General features: G+C 32.6%; 2 protein-coding genes across 4 annotated transcripts in view; one reads left to right on the top strand and one right to left on the bottom strand.

The window, feature by feature from the left end:
• Positions 1 to 1,354: 1,354 nt before the first annotated feature.
• LOC140062127 (uncharacterized) lies at positions 1,355 to 11,636 on the top strand. 3 transcript variants are annotated; one of them, XM_072108187.1, is made up of 14 exons: positions 1,355 to 1,395; positions 1,584 to 2,549; positions 2,674 to 2,718; positions 2,878 to 2,943; positions 4,173 to 4,355; positions 4,785 to 5,228; positions 5,414 to 5,485; positions 5,988 to 6,077; positions 8,223 to 8,267; positions 8,421 to 8,501; positions 9,001 to 9,027; positions 9,145 to 9,228; positions 9,827 to 9,964; positions 10,712 to 11,636. In XM_072108187.1, exons 1-14 carry the CDS (start codon positions 1,383 to 1,385, stop codon positions 11,347 to 11,349), a joined length of 2,892 nt encoding a protein of 963 aa, XP_071964288.1. In that variant the 5' UTR covers positions 1,355 to 1,382; the 3' UTR covers positions 11,350 to 11,636. The 3 variants fall into 3 exon arrangements, with proteins under 3 accessions (XP_071964288.1, XP_071964287.1, XP_071964289.1); XM_072108186.1 differs by having other exon boundaries at positions 9,001 to 9,045; XM_072108188.1 differs by lacking the exon at positions 2,878 to 2,943 and having other exon boundaries at positions 9,001 to 9,045.
• Positions 11,637 to 14,400: 2,764 nt separating this feature from the next.
• The window catches only part of LOC140062178 (transmembrane protein 234-like), a 54,045-nt gene continuing 45,101 nt past the window's right edge, over positions 14,401 to 23,344 (bottom strand). The window contains exon 5 of the mRNA XM_072108263.1: positions 14,401 to 14,453. Within this exon, the coding sequence (XP_071964364.1) occupies positions 14,437 to 14,453 (17 nt within the window). The 3' untranslated portion in view covers positions 14,401 to 14,436. The remainder of the gene's footprint in view (positions 14,454 to 23,344) is intronic.

Here is a 23,344-nt window from a genome sequence, read left to right as displayed (position 1 = left end):
GTGGTAGATAATAAAATTGTGATGAAAGAAAAAATACAATTAACTCGGGGATTATAAAACTTCTTTTCGTACTTTCGAGTATCTGAGTATAAAAAAAAACATAAGGCTGAAATTGCACATTTATTGTTAAAGCTTGGTGAGAAAAAAATCTCACTGCTTGTAGGCCCTGTCATCTAGCTTGGACGGTATGCCTACATTCTGAGGTTCTGAGGAAAGTCTTTCAACGATGTCTACGGTTAAAGAGATTCTACAGTTAAATTACTTCGAAATAGATTCAAGGTTTGGTCGATCAAACTTTGTTAGTCTTCCTAATTTAATGCGACGCGTACTTCAATATAAATGTTTTTAACTAATTGAAACCTGTTGATGATGTATATAGGTAAACGTATTTCTCACATTATTCCTATTTTACTATTTAGATATGAGAAATTTGGTAAATGCATTAGTAGGTATTAATAAATAGGTATTTAGTTCACTGATGTTGACAAAATGGAATACAAAGTTTATGTTAATGTTTAACCAACCAACCACTGAACTACTTCCAAATACACAGCAACCGTTGTGTGAATGATTCGACTACAAGGATCAGTAGTCAAGTTATATGTAAACTTGATCAGGTGGAATACTCCGGAGATCCAAGTTATATTTAAGGTGCCGATCTCAAGGCACCCGTCATGTAATTTAACAAATGACGCTAATTGCCCGTGAAATTTTCCCCTTTGGATGCCATAGCGTAGAAATAAGAGGCCTAAAATGGAGTTTATATGATCTGTGCGGTACCTACTAAACAGGGTACTACCATACGTCTTATTATTAGCCTCTTATTTTAGTTGGCCATGCCAATAATTTGAACGGTACTATAATAATTTAAACATGTACAGTACATCAATATTTTATGAGGATGGTCCATCAAGCCGAAAAAAGTTTTAAGTAGGCCATAGTTCAATTTTTCGTTTACAAAAAAAAAACAGAAATAAAACGCACACCGATATGGTTTATAACATACTTTGACTGACTTTGGTTACAGCTCTTGGGTATTAATACGTTTTTAATCATATTCTTTACCTTACTCTACTTTACTGTTTTTTTACTCATTTTTAAGCTGTAAATTATTGTATATCTGACAGTTAAGTTCATCTTCCAGGTTATACAATCAGGTTTAAATGCCTTTTAAGCACGTAATATAGGTCTATGTTACTGGTATTTGAAATAAATTAATTTAGTTAAATTACTTCCACATGCTCATACACCGCATTAAAAAAAATAGAATTCAATTTACTGAATGTATAAACATGCGTTTACTTGTTATAAATCTTTTTTTTTTAACTTTTTAATTTTAATAACAGGCATCATCCATAATTCAACTATGCAATTCAACAGAGATGACTTGCAAAGGTAGGATCGGCGATCTTCATTTACATTTTTCTCGCCTCATAGTTGACATGTGATATCCTTTCTCATAGGCCTAAATTACCATGCTTTCTTCAGTTTGCATATATTATATTTCGTCCAGGATAAAAAGAAATAAATAGGGCCATGTATTTATGTAATTTGTTTTCTCTCACTTTGTGTTAAATTTAAAGGAAAGCAAGGCAATGATGGGGAACCAGGACCACAGGGACCACCGGGTAGGAATGGCATAATAGGACTACCCGGACCACCAGGTGCAGATGGAACTAGCTGTACAAATTTCACCGCATGTAATTGTTCTTGTGAATCAAATTTGACAAAAGAAGGAGGGGTCCATGCCAAAACGAACACCGAAAGTCAGTACGAGTCCACGACAACTTTCATAACTCAACAACCATCTTTAAATGACAGATCACCAGATACAAGTAATTCATACAAGACGGTAGTCAAAACAGATGGCAATGCACAACCAACAAAGTATCCACTCCAACAGAGTACCACGCCTTTGCCAGTACTTCATACAACACAACAATCAAAGAAATCCTATGTAACCAATGCGCAGAGAAGCGGTGAAACGACTCGAACATCTAAGTCCATTTTAGGTAAAGATGATTTAGAATCGTCTCAGGAATCTGGTGACCATCAACCTGAATTGGTAGATATTTATGATATGATCACTACATTAGAATATTATTCAGAAACTGAATTCATAACGGAATCTCCTTCAAATCACATGATAACTGACAATGATTATCTGCATTCCAAATCTACAAGTAGTGGTGAAGTTCGTATGAATTCCAAATATACTACTGACAGCCAACACCTTCCATCAACATCATCTACTAATAGTGCATACGTTCAGACACAAACTAATGCTCATACTGACCATATTCAGACAGCTAATCCTGATTGGTCAAATCTTAAGACTTCCACAAGTAGAGCTGAAAGATTACATCTTCAACATTCAGCAACCACGTCTGAAAACACTGCAGCCATAGAAGATATCAGCAAGACTTTATCAGTAAAGACTGAAGATCTCTTTACTAAAGAACCCAACCCATCGAAGAAGGAAGTAGAATATGCTGGTTCAACAACAGCAGTGAAATCTGGATTTAAAGATGCAATACCAGAACCTACAGGTAAATTATATAAGAAGTTAAATTGGTTTAACTAAAAGGTTACATCATTTCTGCTACTTGTTCACCAGTGTTCCTCTACACTTTTGTATAGAATCTCTCCAACTTTATTTTTTCATACTTTTAGACACATTTAGAGAAGAATTAGAAGTTGCAGATGACCCAAGTGCATGTAAGTATTTTAAACATTACACACACATTTAGATTAGTTACTTAATTAGTGAGTCAACAAAGAAAACTGAAACCATTGATAAACATACAATATCGAATTGTACCGTGACAATAACAATAAACAATACTGTACCATTATTTTCTTTTTTATTTGTTTTAGCTTCCCATAGGCTTCTGGTGATTTCAAAAGGACAACCTGGGTTCCCAGGTCCAATTGGGTTGAAAGGTTTTCATTTTATTATAATTATAATTACAGTATATTTATTTTATTAAATAGGGCCTACCAGGTATTTTTATATATTTCCATCTATTACTCTCTAACCTATGTTCTATTTAGAAAAAAAATGACTTTAGGCCTATATTTTGTTAACCTTTCTTTTTGGGGCACTTTGATTACACCATTTAAAAAATGAAATTAAAGATCATTCTCGTACAAATTTATAAATGTAGACATCATATGATGAAGCGGCGAGTAAAATATTTGGTTCAATTGTATGCATCTACATTTTATTATGTGAAATTATAAATCATCATCTCCCTATACTGTGCAGAACCTTGTTTGTTAGTCGCAGATGTGTTGGTCATATGCAGCTGCTTACTTATTTCTTTCCTAAAGCTTGGGTTCCACACGTTCCATTTATTTTTTTTTTCACTTTCATATTCTAAAAGCATGATTATTATATCAATTAAATAAATAACCTTACATTTTATAAAAGGGAAGAATTAAATTTAATTCTTTTATTTAAAAAGAAAGTAGAATTTAATGGTATACAAGTTTACTTTCTTTTTAATGGAATTTCTATTGAACGTGTAGATCACTTTATTACAAGAGTGGACTACAGCTGACTACTTAATTGGCCAAACGAAAATAAACATTTGCCTTCTTCGCATTTTTTCCCACTGACTTTACTTCACATCACTCACATGGCCTACCTGTTTGGTGACGGTTCGGCACTTGCATGCAGTCTACTAAATTTCTTTAAATAACATTCCGTGTCTCTGTGGTGTACTTGAAATAACATAATGGCATAAACGGATGTATATACAGTAGTACAGTATTTTAAACTGACATCAGTATAGTAATTACACGATTTCGAATTACATTTCTTTTACGATAGAATTGTAGATACAGAAATATCATAATACCATAAAACAACAATGTACCAATACTATTTTTAACAAAATAAGTAAACAAATAATACTAATATACTACTTTATGATTATTGAGGTTGATTCACCTTTGAAAATGGTAATTTAATCATGATAGAAAGTTATCGTTCCAATTCATTGAACCTAATAGAACAATATAAATTTATCCATGTCGTGTATTTTGTTGTCTGTGGAAAACAGACTTAAAGTGCGAAGGACGCCAGCTAAATGTTTTTAATCTATTTTTATCAAACTGGATTGTTAAACACAAATGCACCTGTACTTTTGTAAAACTTATTATTTTAGGTGAAAAGGGAGAAAAGGGGCATAAAGGAAAACGTGGTGAAAAGGGTGAACTAGGACGTACGGGTATAACCGGACAGAAAGGAGAATCAGGCAGCAAAGGCCCAGTTGGGCCAGTAGGAATTCAAGGACTACCAGGTATGGCAGGTCCAAAGGGCCAAACTGGAAGATGTCAATGCGATACAAGTAAGTCACAACTGGATTGGTGGTAATTATTATTAGAGAAGAGCTTGGCGGTGTAGTTGAAATTTCATGAAACAAAGTATTTTTAAGCTGTCGCCTACATCAATAATTAAGAACTAACGCCATTGATTGATTTTTTTAAAGTAAAACACTTTATTATTAACAGTTAACATTCTAAAAGATTAATTCTTAGAATAATATGAATACATATGCGTTGATAATGATACGTTTATGTTGTGGGATCAACAAATCGTAAAGTAAATATAAATATAGACAGATACTGCTATAGCAGTAGATGAAATACAATGTGTTTATGGCGTTGATCATGCGTTCAGGTCAACTTGTAAGAGAAGCTTGTTATAAAAAAACATCCACTACAAGAATAGTGTTTTGTATAATTTTGAATATTCACTTGATATTTTTCTCCGACAGGTGAAGTATTTACTCAGTTGAATAATTTTACAGAGACATTTAACAAACGGTTACAACAAATTATTCTTGAAGTTTCTAAACAGAGTTCATTGACACCTGACGTCATTTATGAAACTCAAACAGAAATAGTTTCTGAATACATCGACTCTGTTAAAGATGATGATTATTTCAAACATCTGCAGAATGTTTCAAATGAATTACAATATAAGATAAATGCGTATCTTGTCGAAGCTGAACAGAGACTTCATGGACATTATGTTGCACAGTTAACTGAACTTGCTGAAAATGTTAGTGAACTAACTGGTCCACCAGGGCCGCCAGGATCACCGGGGCAGAGAGGAATAACTGGTCCTAAAGGAGTAAAGGGAAATATCGGACTGCCAGGACAAATGGGGCTGCCAGGTTTAAATGGTATCGGACAGCCAGGTACTAAGGGAGAAAAAGGTAAAAGTATCAGCATCAACTTCAACTCAACAGCTGTTATTGTTTTAATGAAAGTGTGTTCAGAGCATGCGCAACCAAACGTTGTATATAAATCCTTAATTTTAAATCTAAGCTTTATTTTGTTTCTGTCATTACCATTAATTTTTGGCCTCTTTTTACATAATTTAAAATGATCAATTTTTCAGGAAAACGTGGAATGAAAGGAGATATTGGTGAAACGGGTCTGCCTGGTTTAACAGGTGAAATGGGTTATAAAGGTAGGCTAATCTTTTATGCTTTATCTAGAAAGAATTTAAGAAACGGCGCAAATAATTTTTTGTAGGCGTATTATTATTTATTTATTTTCTTTTTTTATAAAGTATAACAGGGGAGTAGCGGAAAAGCAAAAGTAATAAAAACTGTCATCTTGTGATGCGCTTGACCAGCCCCTGTCACCATTATGTGATGGTGCTATTTATTAGCTAATCTTCTTTATGCATGATGAACTTATAAGGTTAATTACGTAATATTATTATACAGTATAACATACGGTGTGGACGTGATTCCTGTTGTTCATTTCCGGTACCAATGGATCAGGGAATATGCGTTTAAACATCATCATCATTTTTGTAAATAAGTAGGAATAAATTCAACTTGATATCATTACTCTTTACTCCTTGTATTAATATTAAAACTTTGTTAAGTTTGTATAATAAGTGTTGCTACATTATTTTATTGCATGCTTTAACATACAATTTATTGATTTTTATTTACTATTAGGTGATACTGGACAACCAGGGATACAGGGAAAACCCGGAAGAAGAGGCCAGAAAGGGGAAAATGGCCAACCTGGTTTCAATGGTTTAAGAGGTAATTCACGATTATCCAACAACAATTCTATGCCATAAGATTTAATTGAATAATAATGTCAAACTAGGTCTATTGGTCATAAAGAATAGATTGTGTTAACTTTTTAAACTTCTTTTGTAAGTGTAGTATGGGAAAAATAAGAAAAGTAATGATAAAGGAGGTAATTTGGAAAAGAAAGTGAATTTACAAGATTTTAAACCTCATAACAAAAGTGCCTAAGTCATTTTTTTTGTAGTTTTGAGAAAAAGACAAAAAACCTCATAAATTCTTTAAAAACAAAACTTTATTCATTATTTTTTTTCTATAAATATATATCAATAGAAGCTAAATGTAATATAGGTAAGAAGACGCAATATAATTATTGCGTGCGCAACGTAATAAAATGACTTAGGCAAACATATTTTAAATATAGTATGACGTAGGCAGCAGTTTTACAACTGACTTTACAAAATAAATAACCTAATGAAGTTAATTAAGTTATCAAACAGTGAAATTAAACAACATTGGCGCACAATATGATTATAAACTACAAACTACCGTATACAACACCCTCCCCCAAACCCCTGCCCTACACCCCAAATTATAACGAAATGTTCAAACTTCCGTGTGGGGCAAACTATCGAAATAGTTGTGCGTGCAGTGCGGCAAAACATGCTTCATCGACTGCAATTCATTGAACTTGCGTAGAGTTATCGCTTTAGGGTCACTAAATAGTTGCACCCATCCAAAAAGCCTATTTGGGATTTTGATCCTTCCCATTGGATTTCAGTACCGAATGACAGTTTAAACTTGATCTGCCCATTGGTGGTATACTCCAATGCTCTCAAATCGTGAACAGTTGGATCTCTTGATTTTTTTCCCTGGCCGTATACTAGACTGTTCATGACTTAATTGACTAACATGGTATGGCGTTGGTCGTTGTCGACAATGTAATCTCTCGGGGTAAAGATATCGCCTACAATTTTACGCTCAATCGTTGCATGCATGGAGTCCACCTCCATTTGTGTATGTCCTGCGACAAGATATTTTTTTGTTATCGCCAACTGCAGATATGCATTAGCGACAGTTGCATTGCGATTTTGGTATCCGCAACCGTCGCTCCAGATAATGATTTCTTTGATAAGTGGGTTTTTCTCAATTACTTTGTTGATGTGAGTGTATTGCATAGATGCAAACACATCACTACTCAAATCGCCTTCGTGTTCCTACCACACGTAACAATATCCCTCTTTCTTCTTTAAATCGTAGAGGGTGAAATTGTGCACTTGTAGTTTTGTTTTGTAGTACATGGTACTGGCTTTTCACTTTCACTGACACCTCATCACTTGCATTAATATCTTTATCCTCAGACTTTTCTTTTCTGGCTTGGTTTTTGCTCAAAATATGTGCCTCATGCTTAGCTGCATCAATGTTCCCGTGTTTTGCTCTAACGCAAACATCGCACTAGTCCTTCCTCGGTATGAAGACAGGTTTTGTTCATGAAACAGCCTCATAACAAAAGTGCCTAAGTCAATTATTATTTTTGTTTGTTTTTCTGCCTAACTCACTGCTTATATCATTATACTGCCCTCTGTACATTATCTGAGCGCTTTTATATACATTTGCACATGCTCAGATACATATGGCAAGTTACTTCTAGCATTCTGAAAAGAACTGTTGAGCTTAACGTTTCTATCAAAATGTCCCCGGGGACAGCAATAACTAGTACTTGAAATTAAAACAGTTTAAAGTATTATTGCATAACATTACTGTCTAAGGATAAGTTGTGTAGATATGAATAGATTCAGGAGAATAGAATCAAGAGAATCAAGTGGGCATATGTTAATTATTTTCGGAAAAAAAAGCAATTGATTCTATGGCAAGACACCTCTATATCACTTACCACCAAGTTTGTCTGTAGTGAGGAGTATACAAGATGATTATTCGTCTCAGGGCAAACATAAACTATGTTTAGTGTGATGTGCCTGTGACACTAACTGATTTCAAAGAAGCGAATAAATACTAGGCCTATATCGTTTAACACGGACTGGCTGCAGGTTAGAATGGTGTTTTATTTTAATCAGGACTAGAATCTAGTTCATTTTCAGATAATTAAAGCAATAATATGCAAATTAATTGTTTTGGGCTTTTTTCTATTCCTTGTAGGTGAGAAAGGCCAAATGGGACCTTCTGGAGAGAAAGGAGACACTGGTATTTTAAATTCGTATTTCTAGAATAATGTTTAATTAGATTAATAGAGTTATTGTATATTAAGTTGAACTAAATGATGTATATCATATTGAAGTTATTTTAGAATAATGTTTAATTCAAAATGTTTGATTACCTATTTTTTAAATGTGGAAGGTAATGATGGAGCCATAGGATTACCAGGTAAGATCGGCCAACCAGGACCCCCAGGAGAAAAGGGTGAAAAGGGTGCTTCAGGTAAGCATTTACACCAAGAAACACAATGTTTGCGACTAAAGCTTGGTTCCCACTAGGACGCAACGAAAGGACGTAAGCGAGTTGACCAATGACCGTTTGAATAACTAATCCCTTGTGATTGGCATTCCTTGTGTGAATCAAGCTTTAAGAACGATTTTTTGTTTACAATTTCAAATTAAGCATTATAAGTAACGAAACCGTTCAAATTCAACTCTATTTTAAAATATAGACGTTAAGCTCTGTATACACTATCAAACTTTATGTGACGAAAAAATGTGATGTGCCCATATATGAACATGATGATGATGTCATATCACTACCCTATTTGGGCATTTCACTACAATATTTGGGCACATCACACTTCTTTTGTCAAACTAGTTAGAGTGTAAAGTGATTTACATTTCTCTTTAATTCCACTAACTAGTGCGCCTATTATCTATCTGAACAGATATTTTGTTTGATATACGGTATTGAAGTGTTTAAATTAATTTATTTTAAGGTGTTATGCCTGGCGATGGAAATTCAGGTAAGACTGTTGATGGAGGTAAGTTTTATTTACACCAATATATAATTAGGCATATTGATCCTTTAAGAGGTATACCGAATGTTTGTGTAATATATTTTAATAAATTTGTGTTTCAAGATGATGAGGAAATGGAAAATGTGGATGAAAAGAATATCATAGAAGAGGAAAAAGAACCGCCATTTGAAAGACGTCCGGGAGGAGGTAATAATCAGTTTTATATTCCAAATTCAATTCAATTCAATTTTTTTATTGCTGCTAATGCCATCAAGGGCTAATATCTGCTTAAACATACTACATCATACAAACATATACATATTTACATTTAAAGTTGTTGTTATCATACTATAGTTATTATTATCATTATAATAAACGAATTTGCTAGTAATAATACTACTAGTAGAAATGTATAAGCTTTTAGAATAATAAAATAAACTTGATTTGCCACCTACAAAGTTTGTGTCAGGACTGTGCCAAGAAATAAACTGAATAATTTACTACAACTAAATAAAAAATGTATTGAACTAAGATTACTATCGGTATATATTTTTCAACATACATAGAGATATACAAAATAAATAGGCCTAGTAAAATGGTACGTTTTTTAGCCATGAGAGCTGAATTGCATAAATAACACAAAACGGTTAGGCCTACAGAAAAATATATCGATACGATAAAAATCGAAACTATGTTAAAGTGGAAACAAAGTTTCAATCATCATCATACAATATAATTGTTTCAATAAAAATGTTACTTTTGGCATGGGCCTAACTATAATTTGATATTTGTTTTACTTACATAGATTGTGAAATGGTTGGTGTAACTGGATTTCGCAAAGAAGCTAAGCAGGGTGTGTATCATGCCACGTGGATGAGAGATCCTCTTGGAAATAACAATAAGCTCTGGTTCGCAGAAGGCTTCCTGGGGAATGTTCTAAAAGGTAGGCCTACATTTTACTGCATCCACAGTTATATCAGTCATTTTTTAAAGTAAAGTGAAGACTACCGCTGAAATCACGCATTGCATAAGAAACATCTGTATGCAAATACCTGTATTTTGCAAATTACGCAGCTTGCTATTGTTAGTAGTTCTGCGCTGTGCCCTGAACCACAAACTTAAATGTTTTTTAGTAAACGTTAAGCTTGTTGTTTCCACTTAGCTAATCTAATAAAAAATGTCCAAGTTACTTCAGTCAATCTACGATTTTAAATTATTTTATGTACTGGTATGATGTAATTATTTTTATTATTTAATCTTTGTTTTAATTTTGGAAATATTTATTTGTTTTTTAAAAAGAGAGATTTTGGGAAATAACGTTATATTTTAGGATTAAGCGAAAACTCCCTATTAACTCGTTGCTTCCGTAAGCACATTAATAATGTAATTCATCAAGATGGGGCTGATTAGGGTCACCTTCTATACATAAGGTAAAATAAATAAATGCTGTGCGTCTTTGAAAAACCTTTTTTATACCACCCAATTCCCAGAGAAAGTACAGTATATCTAATATATTTTCTGGATATCTATGGTTAGATCTATCTTGGTAGATGTATGTAACTATCATAATATATTTGTTTGTAGGCCTATAAATATATTTTATTGCAACATTTGTTTGTTAAAGCTAGCCCTATTGTAGTCAAGCAATCAAACTGAATGATGTATCATAATTTTCGTTTTGTTTTTACAGAATACAACTCAATGTCTGCGTTCAAAAGTGGTAACTCCTCATACGTCTACAGACTACCCTTTTACTGGGACGGTATGGGCCATATAGTGTACAACGGGTCATTCTATTACCATCGAAGTCTCCGTCAAGTTGTCCGCTATGATTTAAAAACAAAAACAGTTGTTGCAAGTAACGATATCCCTTCAATGGCTTACCGAAACAGCCGTTTGTACGGATACACGAGCGAATACACATTTATAGACTTTGAAGCAGATGAAAATGGATTGTGGGTAATTTATTCAACTGCGAAAAGTGGCGGAAATATCTTTGTTAGTTTGTTAGATAGCCAAGATCTAAGTGTCATAAAAACGATACAAACGGGTTATTTGAAAAGAGAGGCGGCGGAGGCGATAATAGTATGCGGTGTTCTTTACACTGTTAAAAGTAACACGCAGGGAGAGACAACCTTAAACTATGCTTTTGATTTGTATAGTGGTAAGGAACTGCCTAATATTGACTTGAAGTTTGCTATCAGATACGGTAAACTAACAATGCTCACGTACAATTTTAGCGACAACAAGCTATACGCACTAGACAAGGGACATTTAGTAACATATACATTGGAATTTAAAGATAAAGATGTCATTGACGGATCATAGTCATATACAGTAGATATTATGAATACAAAAACATGTCAGACTTTCAGTGAATTAGAATTCCGTATGTCTCCACACAATATCTATATTTTAGTCTCCCAGATAAGAAGAGTTTCATCACGGAATGGCTTAATTATCATGCTTTGTCATTTTGTTTTGTAGTGTGAAAATTAGAAGTGTAGTAATTTATCTAAATAAAAAGTCTGATACAGAAAAACATTGTTTCTATATTTTACCTTATAAACACATAATACCGACTTCAGTTACGTAATGTTTCTTTAAAACAAGTAATAGTGTATTCGACATTTCTTGCCGAAGATATCTTACTTTTAACATTTTTTTCCATATATTGTTTAGTTTTCCAAAATGTATAATTGTAAATATTTATTAAATATATGTTAATAAATATAATTTTAATCAGAATAATAGTATCCTTGTTTTTGCCTAATACTCCTTGCAACACTAACACATATTTAGCCATTCAAAGTTAACAAGGCCAACAGCCATAAGTCGCGTGCTAAAACGCATAGTGATACCGGACCGACAGACAGACCGACCGACCGACATAGTGAACTATAGAGTCGCGTCCACGTGACTAAAAAGGACCACATCATAACCACATTAAGAAAAGTCAATTTGGTTTAATGATATCCTGGTTAATATGTTTTTAAATTTTAATAGAAAAAAAACTTTTTCAATTATAAAGATCCTTCTCAGACCGACACTCATCCAATCTGAACATGTTAATCATTGTTTACCATCATCATCGTTTAAAAGACATACAACTTATTTCTTTGGCAGCTTCTTGAAACTCATCCAATCTGAACATGTAAATCATTGGGTTTGCAAGAGAATTACTACAGTAATTACCAAAAAATGGAAAATTACCAAAATTCCTAACCTCGTTTTGCCTACTGTTTAGAATAACATACAACTTATTTCTGTGGCAGCTTTTCGAAACTCATCCAATCTGAACATGTAAATCATTGGGTTTGCAAGAGAATTACAAATTACCAAAAAATTTCCGATAAACCGTCTTAGCACAAGCTCTTCAGACTTTAGTAAATCACAGGCTGCCACAATGTATACTATGTTAACACACGCCAGTCCCCATGTTGTTAACAGGACACCTGTGATAATACAAAACGTTCTCAGCATTTTGCTACTGTTGTTGTGACCGTTTCTGGCTAGATTCAGTTTGGCACGCTGACTCTGAATACGAATGTATATGATTATATAGAGAGTAGTGTTAACTAAAATATATATTCCTACAACGCCGATGAAACAGAACAAACCTATTTCATAAACGGCAAAACTAAAAGCAACCTGAGTTACAATCACAGTGATAACAACGAGTACACATCTTTTAGTAGTAACAATAATATGATATTTAAGTGGTGCTCCTACAAGTGCAATATAACAATCCACTGCGATACATGCTATGAAACAAACTGATATTAAAGTTGAGGAATATCCAATTCTTATAATCCAAACAAATGCATCGATGTGTACAGCATGTAACCCGTTAGAAAAGTAAATATAGGCAGAGTTTGTTACATCCGCCAAGGCTAGAAAACCTATAAATATGTTACGTTTTTTATGAAGCTTTTTTGAGGCAGCTATTAGAAATACAACTAGGATATTTGAAAGAAAGGAAATTACACATAATACATAATTACATTGTTGTATATAAAATAAGTAACGCTTTGTTTTCAGTGTTTCTTCCATTTTTATATACTTCCAACAACTACTATTATTTTGTTCAGAATCTGCCATTATTGTTGAATTCGCAAACTCTAAGCTTAAATATATAGAATACTTCTCCATAGACAATACATTTTTAGTTGTGGAACATTTGCAAACACAACCAACAAGGATATTAAAAGCATTCAACATACGTTTCATGAAACTATAAATATATTTTCGCACAATATACTCATGAACGAAGATGCAGTTTTCGAAAGGCTGGTCCAGAAAATCCAAGTTTATCATTCGACGAACAAAATATGTGTTGAATAATATAATTGGCGACTGGCCACTATTGTAAGTTGAAGTAACATTACGCTTCTCCAACAGTTCCTTTTGTTATTTCTAGTTTAGTTGCGGCACTGTTGTGTTGGCGTCTAATTATAGCAACGATGTCTTTCTATATAAGGATTAATATCTACCCGCTTAATCGCATGTACATTATCTAATGTTAGTATTAAGTAAACTGTGTTAGAATATTAATATAGTCGTTAATAAATGTATGTTATCCAATGCCAATCAAACCATTGCAATTATTACATCTTCGGTACAACACATCAATCACCACGCCAAGATTGTCTTTAATCATCACGTTCTTATTAGTTTTGTTTGAAGTTTATCGCATCGATAATTATCTTTTAAAATTAATTATTGACAGCTTTTTAATCAACAATTAATAAAGTTCTAATAACATTTTTTTGTGATTGAGTTTGTTTTTATAGTAAGCCATCTCATTTAGTTTAATTGTCTGTACCAGAAGAAAGGTGTTTGGCATCTTCACATCAAATTTGCATTTCACCTAAGTTTGTCGTAGCATGCAAAACGATGAAAGTTACTGTGTCAATCAATGTCAGTGATTACGGTTCTATTATACTTGGAGTTGACGCGTTATGATAAATCTAACTAATCACAACTAACCATTATATTACGTAAATTGCTTCATGACGTCGGTAAAATTAGTTCCTGATGTAGAAAATCACAACACTGTGTTCGGTAATTTTGATAATTAAGCAATTCTTTTCCATTCGTTAGTTATCAATTTATTGTAAATTATTAAAATTAAAAATTGTAATTTTAAAATATCATATCAATCAATCAAATTGGGAAATAACAGCCTGTAATCATTTGGTAAACCTGCATAATACAATGTTATATCAGCAATTATTGTCTGTTTTAAAAACTTATTTAGTTCAGCTGATTCTAGACTGCATCTACATTTTCCCACTAAGAAAATTTAGTTTCTGTTAAAACCGCAGCGAAAGCCTTCCAACAATAGTTTCTCTTTGTATTCTAAAGTGCTGGTTGTCTTTTATGACACATCCACGTTATTGACTCTTCTTGTCCTTAAGTTGTGAACTTTTCTGAAAAGCAATTTGAATTAATAAGTAAACTATGACAAATAAAAAATACTCCGCCGGAACAAGTGGTTTGTTCAACACCATATTTCTCTTATAGCTTTTCTAAAGTCATCCATTCTAAACACATACAATATAGGGTTTGCAAGACAATTAATGGTTAATAACAGATAACCGAGAAAAAATTTTAGCAGCATCTTTTCGTATTCTTTTGAATTACACGCTTTGGTAAGCCAAACTGAATTGATACCAGCGAGAACCCATGTTGTCAGCAATACGCCTGTAATCATACAAAATGTTCTCAGCATCTTGCTACTGTTGTTGTTTCTATTTCTTGAAAGGTTCAGTTTTTTAAGTTGACTCTGAATACGAAAGTATATGACTGTATATACAACAGTGTTAACTATAACATAGATTCCTACAAAGCCGACAAAACATCTAAAACAGTATATAGAAACAGCAAAACCAAAGATAGTCTGAGATACTATCACAGTGATAGCAATGAGTATACATCTTTTAGTAGTAACAATAATATGGTATTTAAGCGGTGCTCCTACAAGTGCAATATAACAATTTACTGCGATACATGCTATGAAACAAACTGATATTAAATTCAGTGAATATCCAATTCTTATAAACCAAACAAATGTATTCGTATCTATATCATGAAGTCCGGTCAAAAAGTACAGATATACTGAGTTTGTTGCATCAGTCAATGCTAAAAAGCACACAAATACGTTTCGTTTATTGTGAAGTCTTTTTGAGACAAAAATTAGAAATGCAACAGAAATATTTGAAAGGAATGAAAGTACACACAATGAATATACACATAGTTGTGTATAAAATAAGTAACTGTTGGTTTTGAGCGTTTCTTTTATATCTGTAGCGTTCCAACAACTTCCATTAGAGCTCACATATATAAATTCCTCCTCAAATTTATCCATTCTTACAATATTTAGTAAATATTTCGAAATCCAATCCTGAAATGTCAATCACTTGAAGAATAAATATAAAAATGAATCACTTTTTCCAACTTGATGATATCCAACTGATTTATTCGATATAAAGCTTATATTACAGCTTCATCAAGTGTCCAAACAAATTCCACTTCTACGCTTTTATTGCCATTTTAGGATCTGATATCGACTAATCTTAACGAATCACAAATAACCGATTTAATTAATGACATTTTATGAGATTGGTTTCAAAAGTTATTGCAAGTGATTATGGTATTGATAAAACATCAATCAACGCACTTTGTTGTCTAATCTTATAATATTATAGAGTTATCGCTTCTTCATTATCAATTTATTGTAGGTTTAATTAAATTCAAACTTAACAAATATGTCCATCAAAATTTATAATAACTGTCAGTAAAGTTTTTGGCAATTCTGCATAACGTTATAGCATAATTAATTTTCTGTTTCATTTGAGTTACGGCGATGCATTTTTAGGGTTGTTTACAGTAGAGAAAAATAATCCAATACTTATCAATATCGAGTTTCATATTCATTTTTTTTTTACTTTGCAGTACACGATATTTTTTTTTAAACAAGCACTTTCTTTTCGATGAGGATAGTTCAAATTACACATTAAAATCTATATTATTCTGTATACAGAGGCATTTAAAAAAATAAAAACAAATAAACGCTCTGGCTAAAATTATTTATCAGATGCCTATAGTATAATTACACTTTTATTTAACGTTTGACGTTTTTCATTTAACATCAGACTTTTATTTTCGATAATACTAATTTGGTAGTTTCTTTTTTCATTTGTTTTAAATACACATTTAAAACACATGTTTTTATAAACGTTACATCATTAAAATTCAAACCAACAAACTATGAACAATAATAATAGTAACAACAATACTTTATCGACAAAATTTTCTCAAACAACTTCTATCTCTTATAGATTTTCTAAACTCATCCAGTCTAAACACATACAACATCGGGTTTGCAAGAGAATTAATGATTACCAAAAATGTGTTGATCATTTTCATTAATAAGATATCTTCATTATCTAAAAAATAACAATAATATTCGAGCAAAAGTACGTTAATACCTGCTAGTCCATACGTTACCAACAAGATACCTGTGATAATACAAAATGTCTTCAGCATTTTGTTACTGCTACTGTTTTTATGTCTTGCTAGGTTCAGTTTTTCACGTTGACTTTGTATACGAATGTATATGATTATATACACAGCAGTGTTGAGTACAATGTATACTCCTACCAAACCGACAAAACAGCTAAAACAGTATATAGAAACAGCAAAACTAAAAGCTACCTGAGTTACTATCACAGTGATAACAACAAGTACACATCTTTTAGTAGTAACAATAATATGATATTTAAGTGGTGCTCCTACAAGTGCTATATAACAATCCACTGCGATACATGCTATGAAACAAACTGATATTAAATTCGATGAATATCCAATTCTTATTATCCAAACGAGTACAGAAATATCTAGAACATAAAACCCATTCATAAAGTAAAGATAGACCGAGTTAATTGCATCAGTTACAGCTAGAAAAATCACAAATATATTTCGATTCTTGTGAAGCCTTTTTGAGACAGCTGTCAGAACTACAACAGAGTTATTTAAAAGGAATGAAAGTACGCACAATACATACATGCATTGCTGTATATAAAATAAGTAAATATTGTCTTTTAGTGTTTCTTCGGTATCTTGAGGTTCCCAACAGCTAGAATTTCCATATATAATATCAAGTTCCGATTCTCCCATGACTACAATTCTATTTATATCAAACTAAAAAGTTCTCATTGTCTGCACCAGAAAAAAAGAAAGAAAAATAGTTGCAGTATAACATCCATTTTGTCAAAATAGTAAGTAAAATTTCGATTCGCCAAGCAAGTTCCATTATACAGTACATGTCATGCTGCTTAATATTGATCTGATAGTGCTGTACAATAATTTAAACGAATCGCAACTAACCGTTTTAATTACGTAAGTGTTACGAGATTGGTTTGTATCAAGTTGATGACATTTTTATTGCCGTTTTGACAAATATCAATCATACGCCCAATACTTGCTTGTAAAATCTACAGCATGTAGTCCGCTCAAGAGGTAATGTTACATAGGCCTATACTTTATTGTATGAGCAAAGGCTCGGCTAGAAAATTATAAAATAAATTTCGTTACTTGCGAGTACGGTAACAGTAACAAAACTACGGCATAATACTTTAAAGAAAGGAAAATACACACAATGACTTTAACTTCTGGTTCATTGATTTTCCTAGTTTATAGTTACGTTAGTGTTTTGACAATTGCAAATCTCATCGATTACGTTTATTAAATGTATATAAATGATGTGATATTGATGCCAAGTAAGCTGCAGCAACAATTACTCTTTGGTTTACTCACATCAGTCACCATGACTCTCAGTGTTTGCGTATTTGGCCCAATATGAAATAAAGCTTATTATCTTTGAAGTTATATTTAAACTTGTTTCATCCATCATCACATTATTTGCTCCGCCTCCCTTTGACAATTGTCGATATAAAGTGGTAAATAAACTGTATATTGACAATTAAATTGTAGAAATCGTCTACCAGTATAATATCAATATCAAACAAAGTTCTAAATAATTGGTATAAACCAATAATTCAACAATCGATACTTTATCGACAAAGTTTGTTAAAATTACTTATTTCTTTTATAGCTTTTCTGAACTCATTCAGTCTGAAGACATACAAGATCGGGTTTGCAAGAGAATTAATGAGTATTAATAAAATAGAGATAAAATACGCTAGCAGCATACCTTCCGAATCTTTGAAGAAATCACAAGCATTTGTAAGCAAAACTGCGTCTACACATACTAATATCCATGTTATCAAAAATACGCCTGTGATAATACAAAACGTTTTCAGCATTTTGCTACTGCTACTGTTTTTATTTCTTCTTCGATTCAGTTTTTTACGCTGGCTTTGTATACGAATGTATATTACTATATACGCAGTAGTGTTAACTACAAGATATATTCCTATCAAACCGAGAAAACAACCAAGGCAGATTATGGAAAGAACAAAACCAAAGGCAATCTGGGATACTATCACAGTGATGACAACGAGTACACATCTTTTCGTAGTAACAATAATATGATATTTAAGTGGTGCTCCTACAAGTGCTATATAACAATCCACTGCGATACATGCTATGAAACAAATTGATATTAAGTTGAGCGAATATTCAATTTGTATAATCCAAAAAAATATAAACTTATCTATATCATAAAGTCCGTTCAAAAAGTAAAGATAGAAAGAGTGTGTTGCATCAACAAAGGCTAAACAACCAACAAATAGATTTCGTTTCTTGTGAAGCCTTTTTGAGACAGCTATTAGAACTACAACAGAGATATTTGAAAGGAATGAAAGTACGCACAACACATTAATACATTGTTGTATAAAATATAAGTAGAGATTTTCATTTAGTGTTTCTTCGCTATCTTGAGGCTCCCAACAAGTAGAGTTTCCATAAACAGTATGTAGTTCCGACTCTTCCATGCTTACCATTCAGTACTGTCTTCTAATGAGAAATAGCAAATTCCTAAGTAAGTTTCTCATGTACTACAGTATCTTCGCCAAACAAATTTCACTATTCACTCATTTCATTGCATACTGCTTGGAATATTGATTTTCTGCGTGCTGTAAATAATCTAAACCAATCATAACTAACCATTTTGATTACGTAATTCCCGAGTGTTGACATTCTTATTGCCGGGTTGACATCAATCGCACAACATATATGTAGTCCGTTCAAGAAGCAAATACATAGAATGTGTTATATTATAGGAAACTTGGGCCTACAAATTTGGGCCTACAAACTTGGACCTACAAACTTGGGCCTACAAACTTGGGCCTACAAACTTGGGCCTTCAAACTTGGGCCTACAAACTTGGGCCTACAAACTTGGGCCTACAAACTTGGGCCTACAAACTTGGGCCTTCAAACTTGGGCCTACAAGCTTGGGCCTACAAACTTGGGCCTACAAGCTTGGGCCTACAAACTTGGGCCTACAAACTTGGGCCTACAAACTTGGGCCTACAAACTTGGGCCTTCAAACTTGGGCCTAAAAACTTGGGCCTAAAAACTTGTGCCTACAAGTTTGTGCCTACAAGCTTAGGCCTAAAAACTTGGGCCTTCAAGCTTGAGCCTACAAACGTGGGCCTATAAACGTGGGCCTATAAATATGGTACGTTCCCTGTGAAGCCTTTCTGAGGAAGCTATAAGGAAATACAGTATTGTTAATTTGATACGATATGTAGATTTATAAGTATGCTGTTTTCTATTGCATAATATAGTTTCTTTAATAATTAAGTTACGTCCTGTCTCCCCTCTCCTGACTATTATATATTGGCCACTAAATTATTAAATTTAAACTTTAGTTGAAAGTATATCAGACGATGAAAAAACGTCAATATCAGTAGATTTTTAAAACTATTTTCTATTCTAGTTTTATTTATGTCCGCTTAGTTGATGTATACTTTTTAAACTTATTTCCTTTATAGCTTTCCTAAACGCATCCAGTCTAAACACGTAAATGATTGGGTTCGTAAGACAATTACTGTTTATCAAAAACATGCTTAAGCATTTCATTAGTAAGATATGTCCATTATCCCGTAAATGACAACACAATTCAAGTAAAACTATGTCTATACCTGCTAGTCTACATGTTACCAACGAAACGCCAGGGATAATACAAAACGTTCTCAAACTTTTTCCAGTACTTCTGTTTTTGCTTCTTTCTAAGATTCATGTTTATAAGCTGACTCTGAATACGAATGTATATTATTATATACACAGCAGTGTTGAGTACAATATATTTCCTTTGTAACGTACATTCTCCTCCCTTATTGATTTGATTTTGCGCGTCCTGTAAATATCTAAACCAATCACATATAACTATTCTGATTGTAAAATGACACGAGATTTATTTCTATCAAGTCCTTGCATGATGACAAACATCAATCACATTCTTGTAACATTAATGAAATCCAAATTCTTATTTGAAATTTTCATCACTCAAGTTGACTGCCAGTAATGTAGAAATAATGTAAAAATTAGTGTAATATTGGCAATATTGTCTTCCTCATCCTGGGGCAGATTATGTACATTTTAATTAGAGAGTTACAAAGGTAGAAACAGCAAAAACAAAATAATTATGATAATAATCCTTATGTGTTTCTCTGTATGAAATATGAATAATAAAAAAATAAAAAAATCTCGAACAGAAAAAAAAATATGATAATAATCTCTCCACTTCATTGATCCATATTTCTCGGACAACATTGAAAACACGATTACCTTCAAGAGACGATTCCCAAACTAGTAAATGTTACTATTATTGTTTTATCTATTTGACTGTAGATGAACAAATAACTGCCAATGCTAATGTTGTTGTTTTTTCAAACGTAAATATACATAGAAAGTTGGCTGTTATATTTTCTTTTTATTGAAATCACTAACATTTCGGGAAAAGTTTATCGAGACTAAATAAGTCACTAAATCTAAGACGGATGTATTAATATAGTTCTCATCTACTGTTTCTTGCCAGATTAGGTACTTGTGCTAACTCATACATTGATAACAATGAGTACGTATGTTTTAATAGTAACAAGAATAGGATATGTAAGGGCTACAGTATGTAATAGCGACTAATTGATATAAAATGTTTATAGTCCAAATAACTCCAGTATAAAGTACAGCACAGTACTTACTATGCTCAGGAAGTATACACAGAATTTGGTGCATCAGCCACAAATATAAATCGATTATTGTGAACTAATTTTTAGGCAACAGTAGAACTACAATGAATATGAAAATGAAGACAAGTATACACAATACAAGTCATTGTTGTTGTATATAAGCAACTATTTAGCGTTTCTTCTATTTGTAGCGTTTCAATATTATATTCACCTCTTCGAATTCTGTCGTTCTTTTAATTAATTATGTCGATACATACTTTTCAGACACTTTATCTCTCTTATAGCTTTTCTAAATTCGTCCATTCTAAACACATACAAGATCGGGTTTACAAGAGAATTACAGGTTACCAATATCATAATGATAAATCGCCTTAGTAAGAGGACTTCATATTCGCGTGTGTTACAAGCACTTTTGGGCAAAAATGAGTCTGCACACGCTACTACCCATGTTATCAGAGAGACGCCAGTGATAATACAAAATGTTCTCAGCATCTTGCTACTGCTATTGTTTCTATGTCTTGCTCGATTCAGTTGTTTACGTTGACTTTGAATACGAAAGTAAATGATTATATACAGAGTGGTGTTGGCTACAATATATATTACTATTAAACCTACAAAACAGCTAAAACAGATCAGAGAAACGGCAAAACCGAATGTAATTTGGGTAACTATCACAAACATAACAACGAGTACACATCTTTTAGTAGTAACAATAATATGATATTTAAGCGGTGCTCCTACAAGTGCAATATAACAATCGACTGCGATACATGCTATGAAACAAACTGATATTAAATTTAATGAATATCCAATTCTTATTATCCAAAAAATTACAGTTCTATCTACAGAATATAGTCCGTTCATAAAGTAAATATAAATCGAGGTTGTTGCATCAGTCACGGCAAGAAAACTCACAAATATATTTCGTTTCTTGTGAAGCCTTTTTGAAGAACCTATTAGAACTACAACGTAGATGTTTGAAAGAAATGAAAGTACACACAATATATATATGCATTGTTGTATATAAAATAAGTACTGATTTTCTTGAATTGTTCCTTCAGTATCTTGAACAACCCAACAACTATTGGAATTCCCATATATAATATCCAGTTCCGACGAACCTCCCATGTTTACAATATAGTATCTTTTAAACTTCCGATATAAATCGAAATAATTGAAATATGCTCATCCTTCAATAATAGAAACTTCAGTGTGTCTATTGATCAGGAAATAACATTTATATATATATCATAAACTAAAGATTATCTATCTGCAACATAAAGAATTTGCTATCTTGCAGTATAACTTAGCAACAGTTTTTGTTTGTTTCTAAAGAGTCACCAGGGTTGTAAGCTTCTGTAGTTCGCCAATTAAATTATATTCCTTTCATTTGACTTTATTGATTTGATTTCGTGCGTCCTAAACGAATCACATCACAATCTAACAACTTTAATTGTAAATTATATTAGATTAGTTTCATATAAGGACATATGTTGTTGCAATTATTTTCCGTGGCAGAATCAATCACACGCGGTTATGTAACATTAATGAAACTCAAATTTATGTTAACCAGTTGAATTTGTGTAATGACTGTGAATAATGTATAATGATATAATGTCAATAACTGACACAGATTGTCTACATTTTAATTAGGAAGTTACAAATGTAGGACAAATAGTTAGTAACACAAATACAAAGTTACATTTCATCGATCCGATTAAAACATTGAAAAGTACAAGCATGGTATTATTATAATAGGTCATGATAAAGTACAATTTACAAATTGTTAGCATAGTCTGATTTTGATGAAATTAAAAACACTTGTACAGAGGCATATTGTTGTTGTCAATTAACCCTCGGCGCAGAAATGTCAGTAGAGTAATTATACTACGCAGACGATTTATACGCTTTGTTTTCACAACTTTCTATAGAGGGCGGTGGCAAGCGAGAGAAACATCTCTTCAAAGAGCGTGTTTGCTTAAAGCAGTGCTTTAGCATTTGGATAGCGCATTGGATGATTGTTTTATTTCACCGATGATGCAAGTCCTTCTGTATCGTTTGTCCATTTTGTTTTAGAAATAAATGTGTAAACCGGTTAAAACGTGTGTGTAGGCTATACAATGCTAGTTAACGCAAATGTAGGTCTACATGAATATATTTATA

Source organism: Antedon mediterranea, chromosome 11 (assembly GCF_964355755.1).
Source record: "Antedon mediterranea chromosome 11, ecAntMedi1.1, whole genome shotgun sequence".
In the NCBI taxonomy this organism is placed as follows: Eukaryota; Metazoa; Echinodermata; class Crinoidea; order Comatulida; family Antedonidae; genus Antedon; species Antedon mediterranea.
The sequence above is the reverse complement of the archived record's forward strand: the minus strand, read 5'-3'. Positions and strand labels throughout refer to the sequence as shown.